The sequence below is a fragment of the Panthera uncia genome (assembly GCF_023721935.1).
Source record: "Panthera uncia isolate 11264 chromosome A3 unlocalized genomic scaffold, Puncia_PCG_1.0 HiC_scaffold_11, whole genome shotgun sequence".
In the NCBI taxonomy this organism is placed as follows: Eukaryota; Metazoa; Chordata; class Mammalia; order Carnivora; family Felidae; genus Panthera; species Panthera uncia.
The window spans coordinates 61,203,387-61,224,938 of NW_026057578.1; the positions used below are offsets into that span (position 1 = coordinate 61,203,387).

General features: G+C 51.7%; 1 protein-coding gene across 1 annotated transcript; it reads right to left on the minus strand.

Annotated features, from left to right (window-relative positions):
• Nucleotides 1-1,096: 1,096 nt before the first annotated feature.
• On the minus strand, nt 1,097-16,047 carry HAAO (3-hydroxyanthranilate 3,4-dioxygenase). Its single transcript, XM_049651429.1, has 10 exons — nt 15,664-16,047; nt 13,109-13,187; nt 8,015-8,098; nt 7,595-7,701; nt 4,594-4,683; nt 4,223-4,266; nt 3,809-3,954; nt 1,937-2,005; nt 1,668-1,750; nt 1,097-1,564 (listed from the first exon to the last, which is right to left on the minus strand). The coding sequence occupies exons 1-10, from the start codon at nt 15,741-15,743 to the stop codon at nt 1,486-1,488; spliced, it is 861 nt and encodes a 286-aa protein (XP_049507386.1). The 5' UTR covers nt 15,744-16,047; the 3' UTR covers nt 1,097-1,485.
• Between the last annotated feature and the right edge of the window lie 5,505 nt (nt 16,048-21,552).

Below are 21,552 nucleotides of genomic sequence, written 5' to 3' on the forward strand. Positions count from 1 at the left end.
AGTTCTGGTGGCAAGGGAGTGTGGTGCCAACAGAACATTGTTCCAGGCGAGTGCAGTGGGCAGTCCAGTCAATACCTTGACTGTGGTGCTCATGGCCTCGTGGAATAAGCCTGTTGTGCCCTGCCAGCTTGCTGTCGTTACTCCCAGGTTCCCGATGGTTCAGAGTCCATGTACAGGATGAAATACCTCCCACAGGCAGAGGGTTCCCTGCCAATTTCCACTGCCATGGCCTGGGACCTGGATGTTTCTCCCCCACACAGAACAATCCTTAAAGCCTTCCAGATTCCCTGTCCACTGTCTACCCCACTCCATCCCTACCCAGCATTCACTACAGAGAGAGGAGTGGAGGCTGGGGCTGTCTTCAGACAAGGTGCAAGTCCTGCTCCTCCACTGCGTGGTGTTCTCAGGAGGCCATGGGGCCAGGCCTGTGCATGGACACGAGGGTCTCAAGCTCCTGATAACCTGGGACAGCACCAAAGGAGGCTGCGGTTCCATGCTGCAGAACCTGACACCCCCTTCGCCAGCGGGCTGGGGTCAGCAGAGTGCCACGTGTGCCAACTCTGCCAAGGCCTCTGGGTTTTGGGCACAGTGGCCATTGGTCTCTTTCTCTCTCAGAGCCTCCAGGCCTCTCCCCTGTCCTGGGCTCCCATCTGGCCAAGGCTGAGGGAGACAGGCTGCGACCGCAGAGTGCAGGGTGGTAAGCCCACCAGCCTGAGCTTTGAATGCAGACAGGCCTTGCTTGGAAACAGAGCTGCTGGTTTCCCAAACCTCTCTGAGCTTCCTAGAGTATGGTGAGGATTCAATGAGATAATGTATGTAAAAACTTCTAGGGAATTCCCTAGCGCAGAGCTAACGTTCAGAAAAACATCTAATTTTTATCATTTGTTTGGATTATCTGCCCTGGGCACCAGGGACAAACTCGTTTTCTCATGGCCGCTTGGCCCTGCACAGGGGGCCTCCCTGGGACATTCCCGTGTTCTCCCTTCATTTCCCGCACAGAGCAATGCCCTGCTGCAGCCCAAGTTCGCGCCAGCCTCTGCCTTCACATCCTGGACTGTCACCCAGTGACCCCCACCATCCCAGACACACACACACACACAGTCACAGGAGCACACAAGGTCTGCCATTAGTGACAGTCTGTGTACATGCGGATACACGAGTGTCCACCAGGAAGCCTTTATTGAGGGCCTTTTTGGTGGCAGGCAAGTGCTGTGCTGAGTATGTGGGGACAGAGGGATGGAGAGGCAGCCCCGCCTCAAGGAGCAGACCAGCTAGCAGAACCGTGCAGGGCAGTGAGCAGAGAGCTGTTAGAGGAGAAGGGGTGTGACCAGCCCCCCAAGAGCCTGGCATCTCAGCTGAGAGGATGATGATGATGTCCAGGGTCCGGCTCCGGGATGCTGAGTGGCTCAGCAGTGGTACATGCAGAAGCAGAGAGGGCAGGAGACTGATGGTGGGGGGGAGGCTGTTTTGGGGCCACTCAGAGGATCACCCCAGGGGCTTCTTGCGGGCAGGATCCTGAGTCACAGCCAGGGCCACAGAGCCTTGCCCTCGCTCCCAGGCATACCTGTGGAGACACGGGTGGGCAGGGGTCAGACAGGTGGGCCCTGAGGATCCCAGGGAAAGGAGCGGGCTCCCACACCTGGGGGAAAGTCCTCCCGTGCACTCACGCATTCCCAGCTGGCACCAAGAGGCTGTCATCGGGGGCCAGGCTCAGGCGCTGTTCCCCAATTGTCACCACAGAGGAGCCCTCCTGGGAAAGAGGAGCAGGAGAACTGAATGGAGGCTGTTGGGCCTCAACACCTGTCCAAGAGTCCCTGAGTCTGCCTTGGCAAGGAGGCCCTGGGAGCTGCCCCAGGCTCTGGGAGTCCAAAGTCCAGGAGCAGCCTGTCCCCATGGGCAGAAGGATGTACCACCCTCTCCCAGGGGCCCCACTTGCCAACTGCCACAGCCACACATCCACGTCCTGTCTTGGGCCTTTGCTGCTGCCTTGTCCATGGACAATCACCTGGTAGGAAGTGACATACATCTTTCTGTTGCTTCTGCCCCACATAGGAGATGGTCTTGAACCTGGCCCCCGGACACCAGGCCCACAGCACCAGGCACAGCCTTATCTTCATGTGTAGAGCAAAGACCGGGACTCAGAGAGGAAGGCTGCCAGGCCCAGGCTTCCCTGCTGCATCCGTGATGAACAGAGCTGCCCACATGTTATCTGGGATCACACATGCTTGCCTTTCACACACACATGCACATCGGATTCCTCTGATGCCCATCACAACTACTGCTGACCCATGCGAAGGCATGAGTGCCAGGGGCACACTTGGGACACACACACTTGCGTGTACACGGCCTAGTGTGGACTTATGTATCACACACACATAGTTCCCCAGAGAGCCACCTCCCTTCTTCCATGAGATTCTGGCCTAAGAACGAGGAAGGAGATGGGTGGGGATGAACCTCTTTGGCCTGCATTCGCCTGGAAGCACACAGCTACTGTGCAGGCTGTGCTCCTGCTGGCCCAGAGTGGGACTCAGTAGATACCTGCCACCATAAACCGGAGCAGGTGGGAGCAGGGGTGTGAAAGAGGTGGAAGGCGGGGCCATGAGGCCAGCTGGTGCTGAAGGCCATTGCCCTGATGGGCTGGGAGGGGCTTTGTGGTGTGCACCTGCTTTCACAGCCCCGTGTAAGCTCAGGTGTCTGCAGGCCAGACCTTTCAGGGCAGGTCTGTTTCCAGTGAGCATCTCTCCACGAGAATGTCTAATTCAAACAGCAAGGGATGTGCCAGTGGCAAACTGTAAAGCACAAGCAAGCACGAGCCTCCTAGCAGGTCTCCTTGCCTCCATGCTTGCCCTTGCCTTCTGATCCTGTCCTCACACAGTACAGTGATCTTTCTGAAGGGGGATTCGTCATCTCCCTGCTTTAATGCTTGGGGGAAGCTCTGTTGTCTCCAGGATAAATCCTTGCACCTTGTCCAGCCCAGGAGACCTGTCAGGACCTGGGCACTGCTTGCTACTCCTGCCATCTAGCAATGGTGCCTGCTGCCCCCACTTCCCTGTCCTGGCTCCTGCCAACCTCAGCTACTTGCAGTGCCAGGCTGTTTCAAGTTTCCATGCCCTTACTCATGCTTCTCCCTCACTTGGGATGCTCTCAGTCTCTCTTTCTTCCTTTTGCAAATGCCTAAATTTGCTTTAAAATGCAGCTTACACATCACCTCCTCCAGGAAGTCTTCCCTGACTTCCCTCCCAGCCTGGGTTCCACCTTTATTGTCTTATGGCTTGCTGAAGCTTCTCTATCAAATAACATACCACGTGATTATGGTAATTGTTGAACTTGTCTGTTTATCAGACCATACACTCTTCGAGGCAGTGACTCTAATTTTCCTACCAAAGCCGGACACATAATAAGCACTCAATAAATGTTGAATGAAAGAAGGCCAGCTTTGTTTGGGTGGGTCTCTCCCTGTCCATCACTCCACCCACCCCTCACCCCCAGGCACCTCTCTTCCTTCTGGCTCCCCAGGCTAACACTGGCCAAAGGCTCAGGAATTCCTAATAGAGGGATAACTCTAAACCCTCAGGAACTAGTCAGTAGATGGGGCAACTTCTACTCTGAAGGCAAAGAAAGACTGCTTGAGACCATGTACTCCACTCATAGCAAAGTCATCATTCTCTGAGTCAAGGAGAAAACAGGAAGGCCCCTGTTCATGTCACAACTTCCCAAACTCTGTGTGTGTGTGTGTGTGTGTGTGTGATTAGTTACCATTTCTTAGGGCTGCTAGGTAGATGTCCTGAGTGGCCCAGGGCTTCATTACCTGTGTCTCATAGGTATCCCCAAACAGGCTGAGGGGTGTGCCTGCCTGCAGCTCTCTGCGGTGGCGATCCAGCCAGGCCTCCAGGGACATCGGCTCCATGACAGATCGGGTGCTCAGGGGGAATGGCGGTTCCTTGAGCAGCTGGTCTGCACCCACAGCACAGCTGTGTCAGTGGCCTCTGGCCCAGCCTGCCCAGCCCCAGCAGGCCCAGGGGTCCCAGCTCTAAATCACCAGAAAGGGCTCTGGAGGCAGCTCAAGCCCCAAGCAGCCATGTGGAGGGTACTATTTGGTGCCATGATCTCACACTCTGGGTACTAGGCAGAGTCCTCAAAAGGAGACTGGCACTCTGGGCCAAGACCCATTCTACTCTGGGAAAGCAGAGAGGGAGGGGGAAATGTGGTTCAGGGGGCTCACCAGGAATGGGCTCTCCTGTTTTGTGCTGCTCAGAGCTGAAGAACCTGCAGGGAGAAATGGGGAGGAGGAGTGGCCAGTGAGACACACATGTACACACATACTCGTATACTCTCAGGTGTGGGAGCCCACACCCTCGTAGGCCCCCCACAACTTGCTGTGGGTTCCCCTCACTTCCAGCCCCATGAAGCAGTCCCCTTCTCCCCCTCAGGCCCTCCCACCCCAGGAGGGCCGACCTTCCCCACCAAATCCCAGGCATGATGGCTCCAATGTGGGGGCTACTTCTACAGAGTATCGCTGGGATGGGTCTGCCCTTCCCAGCCGGTGCAGGGGGCCTCAGAGAGCAAGATGCAGGGGCTGGGCTGGGGGCTCACTCCTGGATGATGGGGGCCAACTGTGTGCCAAGGTCCTCGCAGTAGAACCACTTCTCAAACAGGACGTCTGTGGTGTCTCCCACGTAGTACCTGCCAGAGCAAAGGACAGGCAACCCAGCTCCCCACCTGGATAGCCTCAGGCAGCCTGGCTCTGCTTGTGGAAGTCTGGACCCTGGCTAGCCTTGCAGAGCTGGCTGCCTGCTTCACCCTGTTAGCACACCCTAGTGGCCAATGCTTGCTTGCCCAAACCTGGCTCTCCCAAAAGCACTGTGTACCTCAAATTCCGGAGTGGGTATTATTGACCCCGTTTGCCTTCCTGGTTCCCCAAACTTTACAAAATGGATAGGAACTGTGAGGCTCAGAGAAGCTGGGTAACTTGGCAAGGATTACATAGCATTACAAGATCTGAGAGTCTTAGAAACACAGAAAACATCAATTACAAAGAGGAAGCCAAGGCTGAGCCTGAATACGGGGCCTGTGGCTGGATGCTCTGCCTGCCTGCTGAGCTCTAGATCAGAGCGCATGGAACCTTAAGAATCCAACATGCAGAAGATGCCCCCCAGATGAGGTGTCCTGCTCCTTGAAGGGTAATGGATGCCTTTGAGAATTGGAGCAAAGCACTAGACCTCTTCTCCAGAGGGAGGTCATTGTGCACGGGCGCACAGTCTCTAGGAAACTCTTGGAAGCCCACCCAATCCCCAGCCTGGCTCGGTGAGCTCCTCCGCTAGCAGATGGGGGCTGTGCGTCAGGCCCCTGTGTGTGCAGCACTTCTGCTGACCGAATGTCTAACCTCAGGCTCAGCTCCCAGGGCCCAGGCCAGCTCCGTCCACTTTTCAACCTCTCCTGAAAAAGAGAAGTGCTCCTGCTCATGGGACATGGTTTACAGACACGCTCCCCGTCTGGCACCTCACGTTCTATCCTGGCATGGAGCTGGCCACCAGGAAGCATGCCTTCAGAGTGGCATTTTAACGCTGAGTCCCTGGCTTTTACTAAGGGCCAAAAGTAGCCAGAGGCACCTGGCTGGCTCAGTCGGTGGAGCAGGTGACTTGACCTCGGGGCTGTGGGTTCGAGCCCCACATTGGGTATAGAGATTACTTAAAAATAAATCTTAAGAGGAAAAAAGGCATCCAGATAAAATCTGTTATTGAATTTGCTATAAAAATGTTACTGAGGACACTGTCCACTCTGTCACTAAAGACTCCCTTATATAAAGCCCCATGTGAAAAATTATTTTGGAATTGAAAGGCAGGCCTCTGTTTCTACAACAGACCATTATGCAGTAGATCAGTATATGCAACCACTAACATTAAGGGGGTTTTTGTTGTTGTTTTTTAGAGAGAGAGCATATGCCTGAGCAGGGAGGGGCAGAGGGGAGAGAGAGAGAGAGAGAAAATGAGAGTGAGAGAGAGGGAGAGAGAGAGAGAGAGAGAGAGAGAGAGAGAATAAAAAAATTCTTTTTAAATTTATTTGTTTTGAGAGAGAGAGCAAGCAGGGAGGGTAGGGGCAGAGAAAGAATCCCAAGCAGGCTCTGAGCTGTCAGCTTGAAGCCTGATGTGGGGCTGGAACTCACAAAGTGTGAGATCATGACCTGAACTGAAACCAAGAGTGGGACACTTAATAGACTGAGCCACCCAGGCGCCCTGGTTTTCTCTTTATTATTATTTGTTTTATTGAGATATCATTCACATAACAAAATTTACCCCTTTCCTGACAAATAATTTTAACTTTATTTGCTTTCTTTTACTTTTCCTGATTTCAAGACAGGTGATTAGAAAAAAGGGAAGCATTAAAAAATATCCATTGTAACAGAAAATACGGGGCAAAGTATCCTGATCTCAGGAATTTGTTGAGAAATTTTAATTTTCTTAATTAAAAAACAAAAAAAATAGTTTAGCTTTTGGACAAATTTGTGTCCTTCTGAGCCACAGGCTGCATCAGATAATAACTAGGTGACTGATTGGAACCCAGTGGGAACTCAGCTATAGAAAGAGTGCCCCCCCCCCCTCAGCACTGGTGTTTGTCCCTTCCTTGGTGCTTTTTTTAACTGTTTTCCTTCAGTTTTATTTCTTTTCTTTTCTTTTCTTTTCTTTTCTTTTCTTTATTTATTTTTAAATTTTAATTAATTAATTAATTAATTTATTTATTTATTTATTTGAGAGAGAGAGCTCAAGCAGGGGAAGGGCAGAGAGAGAGGGAGAGAGAGAGAATTCCAAGCAGGCTCTGCACTGTCAGTGCACAGCCTGATGCAGGGCTCAAACCCACGAACCACGAGATCACAACCTGAGCCGAAGTCAGACGCTCAACTGACCGAGCCACCCAGGTCCCCCTGTCCCTTCCTTGGTGCTTACTCACGCTCCTATCTAGATTGTCCTGACCCTAATTTCCTATTTCTCTACTATGTCAGCTCTTCCACTTTCTAGCAAACTCAACTTCCCTGTGCCCAGTCTCTTTGTTTATAAAGTACAGATGATAACAGTACCTACCCCATAGGATCCCTGGTGGGTTAGATGAATAAATACACCCGAAGCACCTGCCTGGTGCTCTAGCAAGTGTCATACACATGTTAGCACTGGTTGTGGAATGAGCTGGGGTAGAGAAATAAGCCAAGGGCATCCTGGCAGAGACTGAATAAATCCTGGGGTTGGAGGCTGGGAGGAGCAGCAGTGTGCCTGGCTGCCCTGGCCAGGGGGCTCTGACTTTGGCATCCCCACTCCCAAATCCCTGCAGACCTCAGTGTGGGAAGCACAGGTTCCGGTCCCAGCTGGAGCCTTTAGGCTGAATGGGCTCCCAGGGGATCAAAAGGGCATCCTTCCCTAACCCCATCATCAACTGCACGCCACCACCTCCCCTACCCTGTCCCCGTCAGCCAGCAAACACAGGGTCTGCACTGCTTCCACCCCTCTCAGTGGCCAGGAAGTGCTTTCTCAGGTCCGTCTAGTGTTCTTTCCTCTGCTGCTTGCCCCGTGTCTCTGCCCAAGACCCCCAGACAAGGCCCATTTACCTGAGCCCATCTAGCTCGGTTTTCAGCCGTCTCCGTTCAATGACCAGCCCCACAGTGTCAGCAAACCTCTGCGGAGAGTGGGGTACCCCAGCGGGCAGGAGGAATATCTGCAGTGGTGGGGACAAGGTGCCAGCAAGGATGCAATCCCCTCCCAGAGACCTTGGTGCCCGCAGTGTCCTGGCCTCCCCAACCAACCCACAGGGTCCACCCAGCCCACCTCTCTGCCAGTCTCCAGCTGGGAACTGGAGGGAATGTCAGGCCTTACTGAGGATGGAAAGTTCACAGGAGGAAGGGCCTGAGGACCAGGAAGGGAGGCCGGACAGGGCAGGGAGGACACACTCCAACCAAAGTCAGGATGAGTGGACGATGGGTTTCTGCTCCGTGGTCCTTCACCACCCGTCCCCTGGGGCCCAGCCTCACTTCTCCCTGCCGAATGGTCACATCCCGGTGTTTTCCTCGCTCCAGGACTTGAAGAATCATGTCGCCCTTGAACTGGTAAAACACCTGTGGGACAGGACAGCAGACAGGCTCAGACCCTCCCCCATCCCTCTTCCAGCTCCTTGGCTGGAGTTCTGACCCGGAAACTTGAGAAACTTCCTGAAGACCTTTATGAGCAGTTCTGTCACTCCTGCCCCGAGCCCCCAGCCTCCCCTGACACATGCTACAGATGGGTGTGCTGGGGACACACAGGATCACATCTTGATATGCAAGTGATGACTGAAGTACCTGGGACAGAATAGCTGGTTTCTGGTGTGGGGGCAGGAGGCTGGCTGAGAGGCTCACTGGGGAATTCAGTGAGCCCTTCAGGTAAGGAGAAGCGCCCCCGTACTGTGTCCCAGGGTCTGTGCAAGCACTCTCCTATACATTATCAGAAATCTTTACCACAGCCTCCAAAGGTATTATTAGCCCCATTTTCTATAGAAAGGAAAAAAAGAAAAAGGCTCAGAGTGAAGCAACCTGCCCAAGGTCGCCCAGTTAGTCCTGGAGCTACACTTTGGACCTGAGTCTGTGTGTAGCTCTGAAGCTTGTGCTGGCTCCCTCGACCACCTGATGCCTCCACACGGTGGGCAGGGCAGCGTCTGTTCAAATGCCTTTGGAGTTCGGCTGTGTAAATGGCGGGCCAGCAGGAAGCCAGGAAGCCTGCGGGGGCAGGTGGCTGTGGGGATGGGAGCACTCACCTCCTATCTCCCTGGGGGGCCCTACTATGTTTTTTCTATTCCATCCTAAATTCCTAAATAATGTGTTTACTGAGATCACCCCAAGGCACGGGGAGAAGGAGGCAGGCATGTTTTTTCTCCACCAGTCCCACACGGCACGGGTGTTAAAAGCCCCAGCCAAACAGTTGAAGGGGTGTTATTAATAACTATTGTTATCATGTAAGCAGTTAGAGGTTCCTGTCACCGTATCTACTAAGAGAAATCAAGGCAAGCGCAGGGAAACTAGAGAAACGTGGCGAGGTGGCATCACCCCTCTGATGGGCAAACTGGCAATGGTCAGGGAGAACTCCCACCGTTCACACCCGTGCGCAGTGGCCTGAGGGGCTTGTGGGGATGCAGGACCCGCAGTGCTGAAACCAGGAAAGTCCAGGACAGTTGGCCGCTTTGCGCTCTTGCCCTAGCATTTCTGTCTCTATGAAGGTGGCTGCAGCGATTCAGAAAGGCACCTCTCTCCTGGTGTATAAACATGGCTGTTTGATTGCAGCGCATTGTAGTTAAAAGCATAGATTCCAATGTCACCTGACCCTCAGCTCAGCCAGGTCCCCGTGTACCCTTGGTCAATTCAGTTAGTCTCTCTGTGCCTACATTTCTTCCTTCATAAAATGACAGTATCTACGCAGGACGTTGTTGTGAATTCTGCCCAGGGTGCTGTGCACCGATGTACCTAGCACATAGCACTCAATAAACCTCTAGCTGTTAATATTAGTGGTGCGGGAGTAGCAACAAGAATGCTAATCATAATAATAGGGGAAATGCCACTCTTTTATGATAGAGTCAAAATACGGAACATTATATAGCTATTAAAAACTGTGTTGTTGGTTTTTTTTAATGTTTATTTATTTTTGAGAGAGAGACACACAGAGCACAAGCTAAGAGAGGCAGAGAGAGAGGGAGACACAGAATCCAAAGCAGGATCCAGGCTCTGAGCTGTCGGCACAAGAGCCTGACGTGGGGCTCGAACTCACAAACTGTGAGATTGTGACCCGAGCTGAAGTCAGATGCTTAACCGACTGAGCCACCCAGGCGCCCCTAAAAACTATGTTTTTGAATAACTGAATAAAATGGGAAAATGGTGAATGCTTAATGCACGTTAAAAGCAAGATTCAAAACCACACCTACCTAGCAGGATTCAAATTATGCAGTGATGGATGTATAAATGCGTGTTCACAGTTGGTCTCCTGAATGGTGGCATTCTGAATGAGGTACACATTTGTCTTTTCTGTATTTTGTATGTTTTCTACAATAAGCAATATTTACTTTTATTATTTAAAAAAACCCAGACACGTTATTTAAAACAAATAAAAAACCTACTAGGCTCCCTTAGGGAGCAATTCTGTAACAACTGCCCCCACCCCAGTTGGGAGAAAGCCCCTGTGCGGGAGGGGAGGGTCCTTCCACAGATGGAGGAAGAGGAAACAGGGAGGGGGCCACAGACCTTAAGCCTGCAAATATCAGGGAAAGCTGGGATGGAGGTAGGATCTGGAGTGATGGTCTAGGCCAGATTCAAGCCCTTTCCAGGCAGGCTACGAAGTGTCAGCAGCCCTCAAACAAAAACATAGGAAGGAAGTGGCGTCTTGCCTCTCTGCCCAGACGCCTTCCCTATGATGAGGGACAGGCCTAGCCTGGAGCAGAGGTGCAGGTCCTGAGCAGCAGAAAATTCCAAGCAGCCATGGGCAATCCAAAAAGAATTATGTTCTACTTGGAAGTAAATGATGTTTGGGACCTGGGGCTAGCGAGAAGACTAACTGTACCTGCTCAGGCAGATATTAAATCAGATCTGGCCTCCAAGGCCTTACGGGGGCTGGGGTCCAGAGAGCCCATGTGTCTTAACATTTTATTTTAACGTGTATTCATTTTTGAGAGACAGAGCATGAGCTGGGGAGGGGGCGGGGCACAGAGAGAAGCGGAGACAGAAGCAGGCTCCAGGTTCTGAGCTGTCAGCAGAGCCCGGGGCAGGGCTTGAACTCAGGAACCACGAGATCATGACCTGAGTTGAAATTGGATGCCTAACCGACTGAGCCACCCAGGCGCCCCTAGAGAGGCTGTGTGTCTTAAGCACCTTCTCTGCACCAGGCTCTGTGCACATACATACTTTATACATACTGAATCCTTCCACCAGGCAGGGGCCAGTGTCCCCATGTGCTGCAAAGAAACAGCCTCAGAGAGGTGGCATGATGTGACCTGCCTAAGATCACATGGGTGATAAGAGGCAGAGCCTTCAGCCCAGGTCTGGCTGACCCCCTTGTATCCGTGCCTCTCAAGAGAAGTAGCGGGGTAAATGGAATACCTGTGGCGGGTGAAGCTGGGGACCCTGAAGGGCTGTTGCAGAAGCCTGAGCTCAGCAAGGAAGAAAATGTGGCTCAGGGATGCCTTTTTTCTCACCAAGGAGGAGCCTGGACCCTGGGCCTCGGGGGCTTCCATAGCACAGCCTGGGTGAGGCTAGGTTAGGAGTAGAGAAGATGCTGACCTTCAGCTCTGCAGCCTCCCAGGGCCTGTGGCTGGTGCTCTCCCCAACTTTAGGATGAGAACAAGCTGTCACAAACCCACTTGGAGCCAAATTCCTCCCAGTCACCTGAGTGTCCCTCCTGAGAGGGGACACGTACTCAGGCCAGCCCTCCTCATCTGCTAGCCATTCTGCTTGATCACTGCTTGGCCTGGGCCTCTCAGTGGACACCCATCTGTACTACCAGAGCAGCTTGGGGAAACCCAAAAGTGCGGTATGGGGTAGAGGTGGGAGGGGCCAGGGGAAGGAAAGAGGGAGGGAGAAAGAAAAGGTGGGCACTGACACCAGGGCTAATTGAGCAGAAGCCTCTGGAAAACCAGATGAGGGGCCTGAGGCTCACTGAGGCAGGCAAAGAAACCCTGCAACAGGCCTAGTTTCCCCCCCGGTGGCCACTCCCAATCCCATCCTGTCTTGTCTTTGAGGATTTTCCTGCTGATTTTTCCCACAGAGGAAAACAGTTTCCCGTGAGGTGTGCTGAGAAGCAGGTGGCTAGCAGGTGGCTAGGCTAGGAGAGCTAGGAGAGGTGAAGGGCTGGCCTGCTTTGAAAGGCTGCTTCTGTTGGCCCGGGGTCCTTACCCCCCTCCCTGCCCCCACCCCCCACCAGGTGTTCTGTAAATATTTGTTGAGTGAGAGATTCTCCTGTGCTCCTTCCAGTTCTGGCTGTGGCTGAGAGGCCAGCAGTGGGGGTGGAGGCTGGACTCTGGACCTTGAACCCCCGCATCAGGGCCCTTAGGAGGTGGGTGGGAGTTTCCTATCCTGATCTTTTGTCACCAGAGATCCTGAGAGCTGGAAAGCCACCTGTGTCCCTCTTTAAGGCGGCCCATCTTTTTCTTCCTTTTTTTTTTTTTTTTTTTTTTGAGAGAGAGAGAGCGAGAGAGGGCACTGGAGAAGGGTAGAGGGAGAGGAAGAGAGAGAATCTTTTTCTTTTTAATTTTTTTTAATGTTTATTTATTTATTGATTTATTTTTGAGAGAGAGAAAGAGGGACAGAGTGTGCGTGGGGGAGGGGCAGAGAGACAGGGAGACACAGAATCCGAAGCAGGCTCCAGACTCTGAGCTGTCAGCACAGAGCTGGATGCAGGGCTCGAACTCATGAACTGCAAGATCATGACCTGAGCTGAAGACGGACGCTTAACCTACTGAGCCACCCAGTCACCCTTCATCTTTTTCTTTTAATTTTACTTTTGTTTGTTCACTTTCGGGTAGGTAGGCAGTACAGAAACACAGTTCAAAATTCAAGGTACAAAAGGGTATTCGGTGCAAATTCCCCCCACCCAACCTTCCCCTCTGTCAAACAGCTCCTAGGAACTGATATGTCTTTGGCCCTCTAGATAAGGAGGGGGCCTCCCGGCCCCAACCCTTCCCGGAGAACTAGGCTCCTGAGACCAGAGTGGAGCACCCAGGTCCCTCTCAGCATGTAGGTCTCAGTTGGGAGGCCAATCTTTCCTATTCAGATTTTAGGAAGAGGGGATCAGGACTTCCCACCTGGCACATGGACGGCCCCTGTGTCCAGGACCAGGGGTGATGCCCAACAGTTAGAGCCTCCCTCTCATACCCACAGAGTCCGGGCTCTTTCTGGGGGCTCCCTCAGCAGAGTTGGAGCACGGAGCTGTTAGATGTGCCACTGTGTATCCCTAACTTCCAGGCAGCAGTTTTGTCCTGTGATTTCCATTAAGCCCCCTTCATCCATCAGCCATCTGACCACCTCCTCTCTGTCCACAGGCTCTGGCTCCTGCTTGGGAAGTGTCCCCCTCCTTCAGGGCTATTAAAAAAAGGGGGGCAGTAGAAGGCCTACCTCCTCACCCTCCTCGATGTGGTAGTCCTTCCTGATGTTGGGGCCCCCGACGAACATGACTTTGAGCTGCTCCTGGTGCCTGCAATGGACAAGGGGGAGAGGTCCTGAATCAGCTCGTGGGACAGGACAGGAGGGGTGCCGGGGCCTGTGGGGGGCCTGAAAGGAGCCTGGGTACACCAGGGAGAGGTGACAGGGCTGTTTCTGCATCATTGTCCCTGTAATCTCTGACATTTGTCCCCCTCCCCTGTCATCCCAGTATGGCCTTGTTTATCCAAGAGTGTGTGTATGTGTGTCTGAGATTATACGTGTGTACCTGTGTCCTTCTGTATGTCTCGGTGTATTTGTGTGTGTGTCCCCAACATCCTCTGACCTAGTTGGGGTAGCAGCATGGTGGTGGATTGATCGCTTCATCAACCAGGATCCCTGGCCTTGTTCAAGATCTCCAATTACAGGAGAGCAAACCACAGGCACCACCTCCTGGGCCTGGGGGCAGTGGAGGGGTAAAATGACCTTTATCTAACCCCCTCTCCCCAAGCTGTCTGATTATGAGACAGACTCTCTGCTCCTGGAAACTGCTGGCTTGAGGCTGTGAGGCAATTAGGGAAGGGAGTGGAGGGGAAAGTTGGATGCAGATAGCCTGAGACTGGAAGTGTTGGGGGTCTTGGTGGTGTGGGCGTGGTCTTGGGGAGCAATGACAAGAAGGTGGAACCAGGTCACCCCAGGCCACAAAAGCTCAGCTAAGCAGTTTGATCTTGGCCTGAGGGGTGCCAGGGAGCCTAGGAAAGTTTTTCTTTTTCAAATCAACTTTGTATAATTTAGGTACATATGGAAAGTCTTTGAACGAGCCCACTCAAGAACTATTTCAATCCATCAGCCAGATCATGTCTCTCCTCTGCTCAAAACCTCCCAGCCATTTCATATGACCCCCTCCCCCACCTGACCCCAAGTTCATATGTTGAAGTCTCACCCCCAGGACCTCAGAATGCAACTTAATTTTGAACTAGGGTCATTGCAGATATAACTGGTTAAGCCATGATGAGGTCACCCTGGAGTAGGGTAGGCCTCTAATCCTTATTAAAAGGGGAGAGATTTAGACACAGACACATTGACAGGAAGAGTGCCCTGCGAAGATGAGGACAGAGATCAGTGTGATGCAGCAGAAGCTAAGGAAGGCAAAGATTGCCACCAGGCCACCTGGAGCTAGGAGAGGCCTGGAGCAGACACTTCCTGACTGCCCTAGCAAACACAGTGGAGGACCCGCAGCTCTATTCCACCCTGTGGCCCATTATGCCTGCCAGCCTCCACCCCTTGTCTGTTTGTATTTATTGGTTGCCTCTTCTCACCGAATGTCAGTGCCACCAGGAAGTGACTGTCAGTTTGTTTTCTGCTGCATCTCCAGTGTCCAGAACAGTACCTGGCATGTACTAAGTACTCAGTGAATACCTGCTGAATGAATAAAGGCAGGGCCTGCCTTTTGTGATTGTTAATACTGGGCTGTGTTGGAGGCCATGCTGGGGTGGGGGGCTGGAGGCAGGGGCAGTCCCTACCACCCAAGCTGGAAGGGACAAAGGTGGAGCCAGAGCAGTGGCCAGAGGGCCGGGGAAGAGTAGAGGGAGGCGAGACACCGTTAGGGCACACTGGGGGACCTACAACCAGGCTGCACAGAGATGAAGTGGAGGAAAGGGGTGAGAGCAACATCAGCGGTAGAAGACACACTGCTTTGAGGGGGATGTTGGCCGTGAGCCGTGGCAATGCTGCACAGTGACCTAGAGCGTGGATTTTGGAGTCGAGCCCTTCCACGGGCTGGAGTCTGGATCTCATCCTGCACTAGCTGTGGGACACTGGGGGAGTTACCAGAATCCTGCCCCGCGGAGCTAATGTGTGAGAACTACATGAGAGGGTGTAAAAACACTGGGCACAGTGTCTAGCTTGTCAAAGTGTGTGACTGCGGCCATGCGGTTTGGGGTGCCAGGCCGTTGGGGATGTTCTGCATACACGGGAGCGTCAGCGGGGAGCTGGGGAGCACACCAGGCAGGGCCCCAGGGCCCGGGAGGAGGGGAGGGAGGTGAAGGGGCTACAGGGGAGGGCCAGGTGGGCGTGTGTGTCCATCTGCAAAGAGAAGCCTGGGGAGAGCACCAAATCAAGATCCTCCCACAGGAGCTGCTCCACTGACATCACCCTCTGCCTGCAGGTTCTACTGCAATTCTGAGGCATGGAAAAACCACCTCCCCAAACTTCTGAGAGTCACTGGGGGTTGGAGACTGAGCCCGGGGAAAGGGTGGTGAGGTGCCATCTGCATCTCTCCTAGGTTCAGTCACTCAGCCATCTTCAGAAGTCAAGGTCACAATCTCCCAGGCAGAGTCACCAGAAAGAGGAACAGATGAGGGCGGTGGAACCCGGAACAGCTTGCCCTCCCCCTCCCCTGAAGGCACAAGAGGATGGCAGACTTCTGGATCAAGGAACTGGGCACTGGAGGGTGAGGGATGCGGCGTGCAGACGGAGGAGGGAAAGGTGAGGGTAGAGGGCAGAAGGACGGGAGCGTCCCTGGGACTCACAGGAGCTTGTTGCAGACCGGGGGCAGGAAAGAGGCCCGGTTCTCCTCTACCCAAGTCTTCACCCTCACGGGACGCGCCATGGCAGCCCGGGAGCCCAATCTGGAACCGCGTGCACCCCGCGGGTGTAGGAGGGGCTCGGCTCCACCCAGCGGCCCATTGGCCGCATTGTTCCTAGGCGTCCCGGGGGTCAAAGGGCGGGATACCCTCCCACCCCCCCGCCTCGCGACTGCACAGTGTCTGGGCAGCGGACCGCTCGTGGCCCCTCTCGGACTTTGGTCCCGGCCCCGCGCCGCCCCCCGCGCCTCCCCGGGCTACCTCTGCCCAGCCTCCTCCAGGCGGCTTCCTGGCGGGGGAAGCGGTGCGCGCGGTGGGGGCGTCCCTGCTTCCCGCCGGGTTGGGGGCTCAACCCCCTGCACGTGCTAGGGCGCCACGCATATCGCCGGGGCCTAAGACGCAGGATCGCTAATGTGCCCAGTCTCCAGTCCCCAGACTTTTCGCCTGGACCCCAGGGAGACCCCGAAGGACAGACTGTGATGGGAGGAAGGAGGATTTGAAAATCCGAGCATCTGAATTCGGAGGTTCTGGCCGAGGATAGAAGCCTCTGTTTCCGCATCCGAGAAATGGGAATGTCTACACAGCCATCCCAGGGTTGCACAGCAGCCACGCCACCACTGGCACCAACTGATGTCAGCCTCTTTTCCCTCGAGGACGGCGGTGAGGCCAGAGTCCCCAGATTTAGTGAGTGCTGCTCGCTGGGCCCGGACTCACGCTGGGTGAGAGCGGAGAGCCAGGAAGGGACCGGCGCGCGACCCGGACCCGCACGCAGGTCCTACGTTCGCGGGTGGCCAGCAGAGCACCGACGAGGCGTCCGCACTGTTCTGAGCTCCTGCTGTGTCTTAGGGACATACTCAAGTCACATGACAATTCTGTGAGGGTTTTGCAGATGAAGAACCGGGCACTCGGTGTCCCAGCCCTCAGGAATCTCCGGGTCCGGGGATGGGGTGGGAGGACAAACCTGTACCAGTGCCGGCGGCTTGAAACAGGAGATCCGGGTGGGGGTGCGGGGCAGGGGAAGACAACCGGACACCTGCTCTCTTCTTTTTCCTTACGGACTCAGAATTCTTAGGAAAAAATGTGCTTTTGTGTTGGAGGAGGGTGAGGTAGGGAGGTGGTGGGTGGGGCAGGAGGAAAATAGCTCAGGCACTGACAGCAGAATCCAGATTATAGAGTTTAAGAAGTTCAAACTCAGGCGCTTGGGTGGCTCAGTCCGTTAAGCATCTGCTCCTGGCTCTGGCTTTTGGCTCGGGTCATGATCTCACTGTTGGTGGGATAGAGCTCTGTGCTGTCAATGCAGAGCCTGCTTGGGATTGTCTCTCTTCCTTCCTCGCTGCCCCTCCCCCCTCTCTCAAAATAAATAAATATAAACATTAAAAAAAAATTCAAACTCCTCCTGCTCCTGCCCTCCTAGCTCACCTTGCCCCTTCCCTGCTGCCTGGGACTGGCTGTTTTTCTCAGCACCTTCAGACACACAGAACCCCCTGTGCAAATCAGACCCCAGTCAGAGAGGCAAGAAGGATGCCACCCACCTCTGATGGGAGCACCCCCCGCCCCTGTTTCCTCTCCACCCCACCTCTTTTTCCCTCTTTCACCCTCCTCTTTCTTTTTAGTTATTTATTTTGAACTCTTTTTGATAAGCATGTTTTTCTGGAATATAGTTTGGCACCATGACACCTGAAACCATATTCTTTGTCTGTCTTGTCTAGAAGTAATCCAGAGGAGATGTGAACAGTGACACTTGAAGCGACAGGAATCTATGATATATTAGGTTTGCTTTGGATGTTTGTTAACTGGATGGATAGGTAGGTGTGTGGATAAGGGCATGAATGAATTCACACTAAAAGGAAAAAACTTCAGGAGCACCTGGGTGGCTCAGTCGGCTAAGTGTCCACTTTGGCTCAGGTTGTGATCTTGTGGTTTGTGAGTTCGAGCCCCGCTTCGGGGTACTGACAGCTCAGAGCCTGGAGCCTGCTTCTGATTCTGTGCCTCCCTCTCTCTCTCTGTCCCTTCCCACCCCCTTCAAAAATAAACATTAAAAAGAAATTTTTTTAAAAGGAAAAAAATTTCAGCCCAACAGGTGTTCTGTTACATAGTACAAAGGAAAGAAGGGTAGTTATCCTGTGTTTTAATTTATGTAGTCAAATAACGTGAATAATTGAGGCTACAAGTGGAATGTTTGGGGTCTGAGTTATCTAGATGAATCCTAAACATAGGCTAAGTAATCTGCTATATAGTAACTGTCAAATAAGCCCTGTAGTTTGTGCTGTATAGATAATAATAATAATAAAAAAAACCCACATCTGTTCAATTGGCAACCTTCCTAGTTTGAGTGTTGGGCACCATTTGACTCCGAAGTTTAGAAAAATGACAGTTCCCGTTTTATTTGGGTGTTTTGGCATTGTTTAGTCACAGCCAGCCAGAATCCTCCTACATGTTGACCTCTACCTGCAGTGGCCACCTCTCCCCTCTGCACACAGGAGCTCATTGGCACCGCGGAATCAGAAGCAAACGGCATCTGCCCTGGGAACAAAGCTCCTAGAAACTGTCCTCCCTGCCGGTGCCTTGCTCTGGCCTCCCCTGGATGCCAGTGACTCCCCTGTCCAAGTCACTGAGTTCAGTAGATGCTTCTAGGCTTTGGTAAACCTGGCTGTTGATAACTGTCAGATCCCTACAATCTCCAGATTGACAGAACCGGTTGTTCCAGCCAATCCCTTTCCCGGCCCTCTGGGTCTTGCCTGTCTTTGCCTCCCTGACTCTCCCACTTTCCCACACTTTCATATAAGTCAGCAAATCTTTAAGAACAAATAGCTGTATGTAAATAGGAGGGCTAGATTATGAGCTGTATTGGTTATTTGGAAATCTATGCTCTGGGCCTGCTATCTCTTGAAGTTTTTTACAAGTCTGTTTTGAAATTTCTAGACATACGGTTGATTTATATTTGTCGTTGGCTTTTTTTGTGGTTGTTTGGCTATCATTTTGTTGTTCATTTCTTATTTTATTGCACTGTGGTGAGTGAAGATGGTCTGATTAGTGTCTTTGGGTGGGGGGATGTGTTAATATTTCCTTTGCAGCTGATCCTATGGTCAACTGTGTGAATGTGTATTCTCTTAAAATGCATGGGGCACCTGGGTGGCTCAGCTGACCAAGTATCCGACTTCAGCTCAGGTCATGATTTCATAGTTCGTAAATTCGAACCCCACATCGGGCTTGCTGCTGTCAGGCTGTCAGTGCAGAGCCCGCTTCAGATCCTCTGTCCCCCTCTCTCTGCCCCTCTCCTGATTGTGCTTTCCCAATAAATAAATAAATATTAACAAGAAACACAGTTTCAGGGGTGCCTGGGTGGTGCAGTCAGTTAAACATCTGACTCTTGATTTCGGCTCTGGTCGTGATCTCGTGGTTTGGGAGTTTGAGCCCCGTATCGGGCTCTGTGCTAGTGGCGCTGAGCCTGGTTGGGATTCTGTCTCTCCTCTCTGTCCCTCCCCAACTTTTGCGTGCGCGCTCTCTCTCTCAAAATAAGTACACAAAAACTTTTTAAAAATGCAGTTCTGAATGTTTCTATTAGATCAACCTACTGTGTTACCCAAATAGTCATTATCCTTATTTTTAAAAACTGAACTGCTTAATATTTTGGTTTCTTAGAGAAGCAAATTGAAGTCTCCAGGTAGTTTTTGGTGAGTTTCTCCTTGTACTTTCAGCAGATTTTACTTTACACATTTTGAATCTATGTTGTTAGATGTAAAGAGCTTTAAGACTATTTTACCTTTTTGTTGTAGTGTTTGTCAATATGAACTATTTCCTCTTAGTTTTCTTTCACTTTGACTTCAACTTTATTATGTGAATATTAATCGATATGTTATTAATATTGCTATATCTTGATATGTTTGTATATTTTCCAGGTATTATAAGTTGATCAAAAAGAAGTCACAGGGCCTCTGGCTTGCCTAGTCAGTAGAGCATGCGACTCTTCATTTCGGGGTTGTGAGTTTGAGCCCCCCGATGGGTGGAGAGATTACTTAAAAAAAAAAAAAGATGCCAGAGTAACTCCTTCCCTTCTCAAATCCATACCCCTTGCAGTGTGACTTTGCAACTCCTCCCATCAAAGGTGAGTGTGTTTTCTCACCCATGGCACATAGCTGGAGTTTAAAAATCTCATCTAGGGGCACTTGGGTGGCTCAGTTAAACATCTGACTCTTGATTTCGGCTCAGGTCATGATCTCACGGTTTGTGGGATTGAGCCCTGCGTGAGGCTCCATGCTGACAATGCAGAGCCTGCTTGGGATTCTCTCTCTCCTCTCTCTCTGCCCTTCCCATGCATGCACTCTCTCTCTCAAAATAAATTAATTAATTTAAAAAAAATCTCCAGACTGAGAGCCTCTGTTATTTAATAGGTAATCAACTCTTTCATATTTGTGTAATTATTGCTATGTTTGTACGTACTCCTGCCATCTTATTTTGGGTTTTCTAATTGCCATGCTGTGTTAAGTTTCCTATTGCTGCTAAAACAAGTTACTACAAACTTAGAGGGGCTTACAATGACACACATTTATTATCTTACAGTTCTGTACATGAGAAGTCTGAATGGGTCTTGTGGGCTAAAATTAAAATATTGTCAGAGCTGCATTTTTTTTCTGGGGACTAGAGGAGAGAATCTGTGTTCCTTTTCTTTCCCAGCTCCTAGAAGCCACCTGTGTTTCTAGGCTCAAGGCCCTTCCTCCATCGCTAAAGGACATCACTCAACCCTCTGTTCTCCTTGTCACATCTCTCTCCCTGTGCTGCTCCCGCCTCCCTCTTTCCCTTATAAGAACCTTTGTGATTACATTAGACCCACTCAGATAACCCAGGATAGTCCCTCCATCTCTAACCTCTTAATATAATCACATCTGCAAAAGTATCTTTCATCATGCAAGGTGACATAATCACAAATTCTGGGGATTAGGACGTGGAGGTCTTTGGTGGGGGGGGGGGTGGATGGGAGCGTGGGGCATTATTCTGTCTACATACATCCCTTTTCTTTGTGTTTTCTTTTCTTTTCTTTCTTTCCTAGTTTATCAGGATGCTTGTGGCTGCGAGTAACAGACACCCCAGTTAAACAGTGGCTTAACCAACAGAGAGTTAAAGAAAGGCTCATGTAACTGGATACCCAGTGGGAGAATGAGCCTGTGACTAGTGGTGTCATCATGGACCCTGATTCTTTCCATCCCTCAGATCTGCTATCTGCAGCAACAGCTTCATCCCAAGGCTGCTTCCTTGAGGGGTCAAGGGTTGTAAAGTATCCATAATTTTTCCTTTAGACCAGAGGTTCTCTACCTTGGCATCATGGACATTTTGGGCTGAATAATTGTTGCAGAGGGCTGTCCTTTGCACTGTAGGTTGTTCAACACTTCCATGGCTTCTCTCTACTACATGCCAGAGCTCTTCTCCATTGGGACAACCAAAAATTTCTCTAGACATTGCAAAAAGTCTCAGGGTGGGAGGCAGGCAAAATTGCCCGCAGCTGAGAACCAGGTGTGTTTACTGGTGATCTAAGGCTCACATGTCCACACCTGAACCAATTATTGGGGCAGAGGGAGTAGATACTCTGATTTAGTTAATTAAGATTTGTACTTGAAGCTGGAGATGGAGTAGGCAGCCCCCAGAGTCTGTGGTCATGGGGGAGGGATGGGATCCTCACACAAAACTCTGGCTCTTAACTGGAAGGTAGTAAATGATGCTTGGGAGATAGCTAGTCATGTCTATGAATCTGGCTTTTGATTATGTTTTCTTGGATCCATTTCTCCTTCTACATTCTATTCCTATGTATCTACGGGTTGTTCTTTAAAGACATGCACTGAT

What these genes read in the sequence shown, in the direction of transcription:
- HAAO (XM_049651429.1), bottom strand. Translation starts at nt 15,743, where the DNA reads ATGGCGCGTCCCGTGAGGGTGAAGACTTGGGTAGAGGAGAACCGGGCC. An exon ending in CCGGTCTGCAACAAGCTCCT is followed by an intron (nt 13,188 to 15,663) that starts GTGAGTCCCAGG and finishes TGTCCATTGCAG; the next exon opens with GCACCAGGAGCAGCTCAAAG. An exon ending in TTGGCCCCCATCATCCAGGA is followed by an intron (nt 4,267 to 4,593) that starts GTGAGCCCCCAG and finishes TTCTCCCTGCAG; the next exon opens with GTTCTTCAGCTCTGAGCAGC.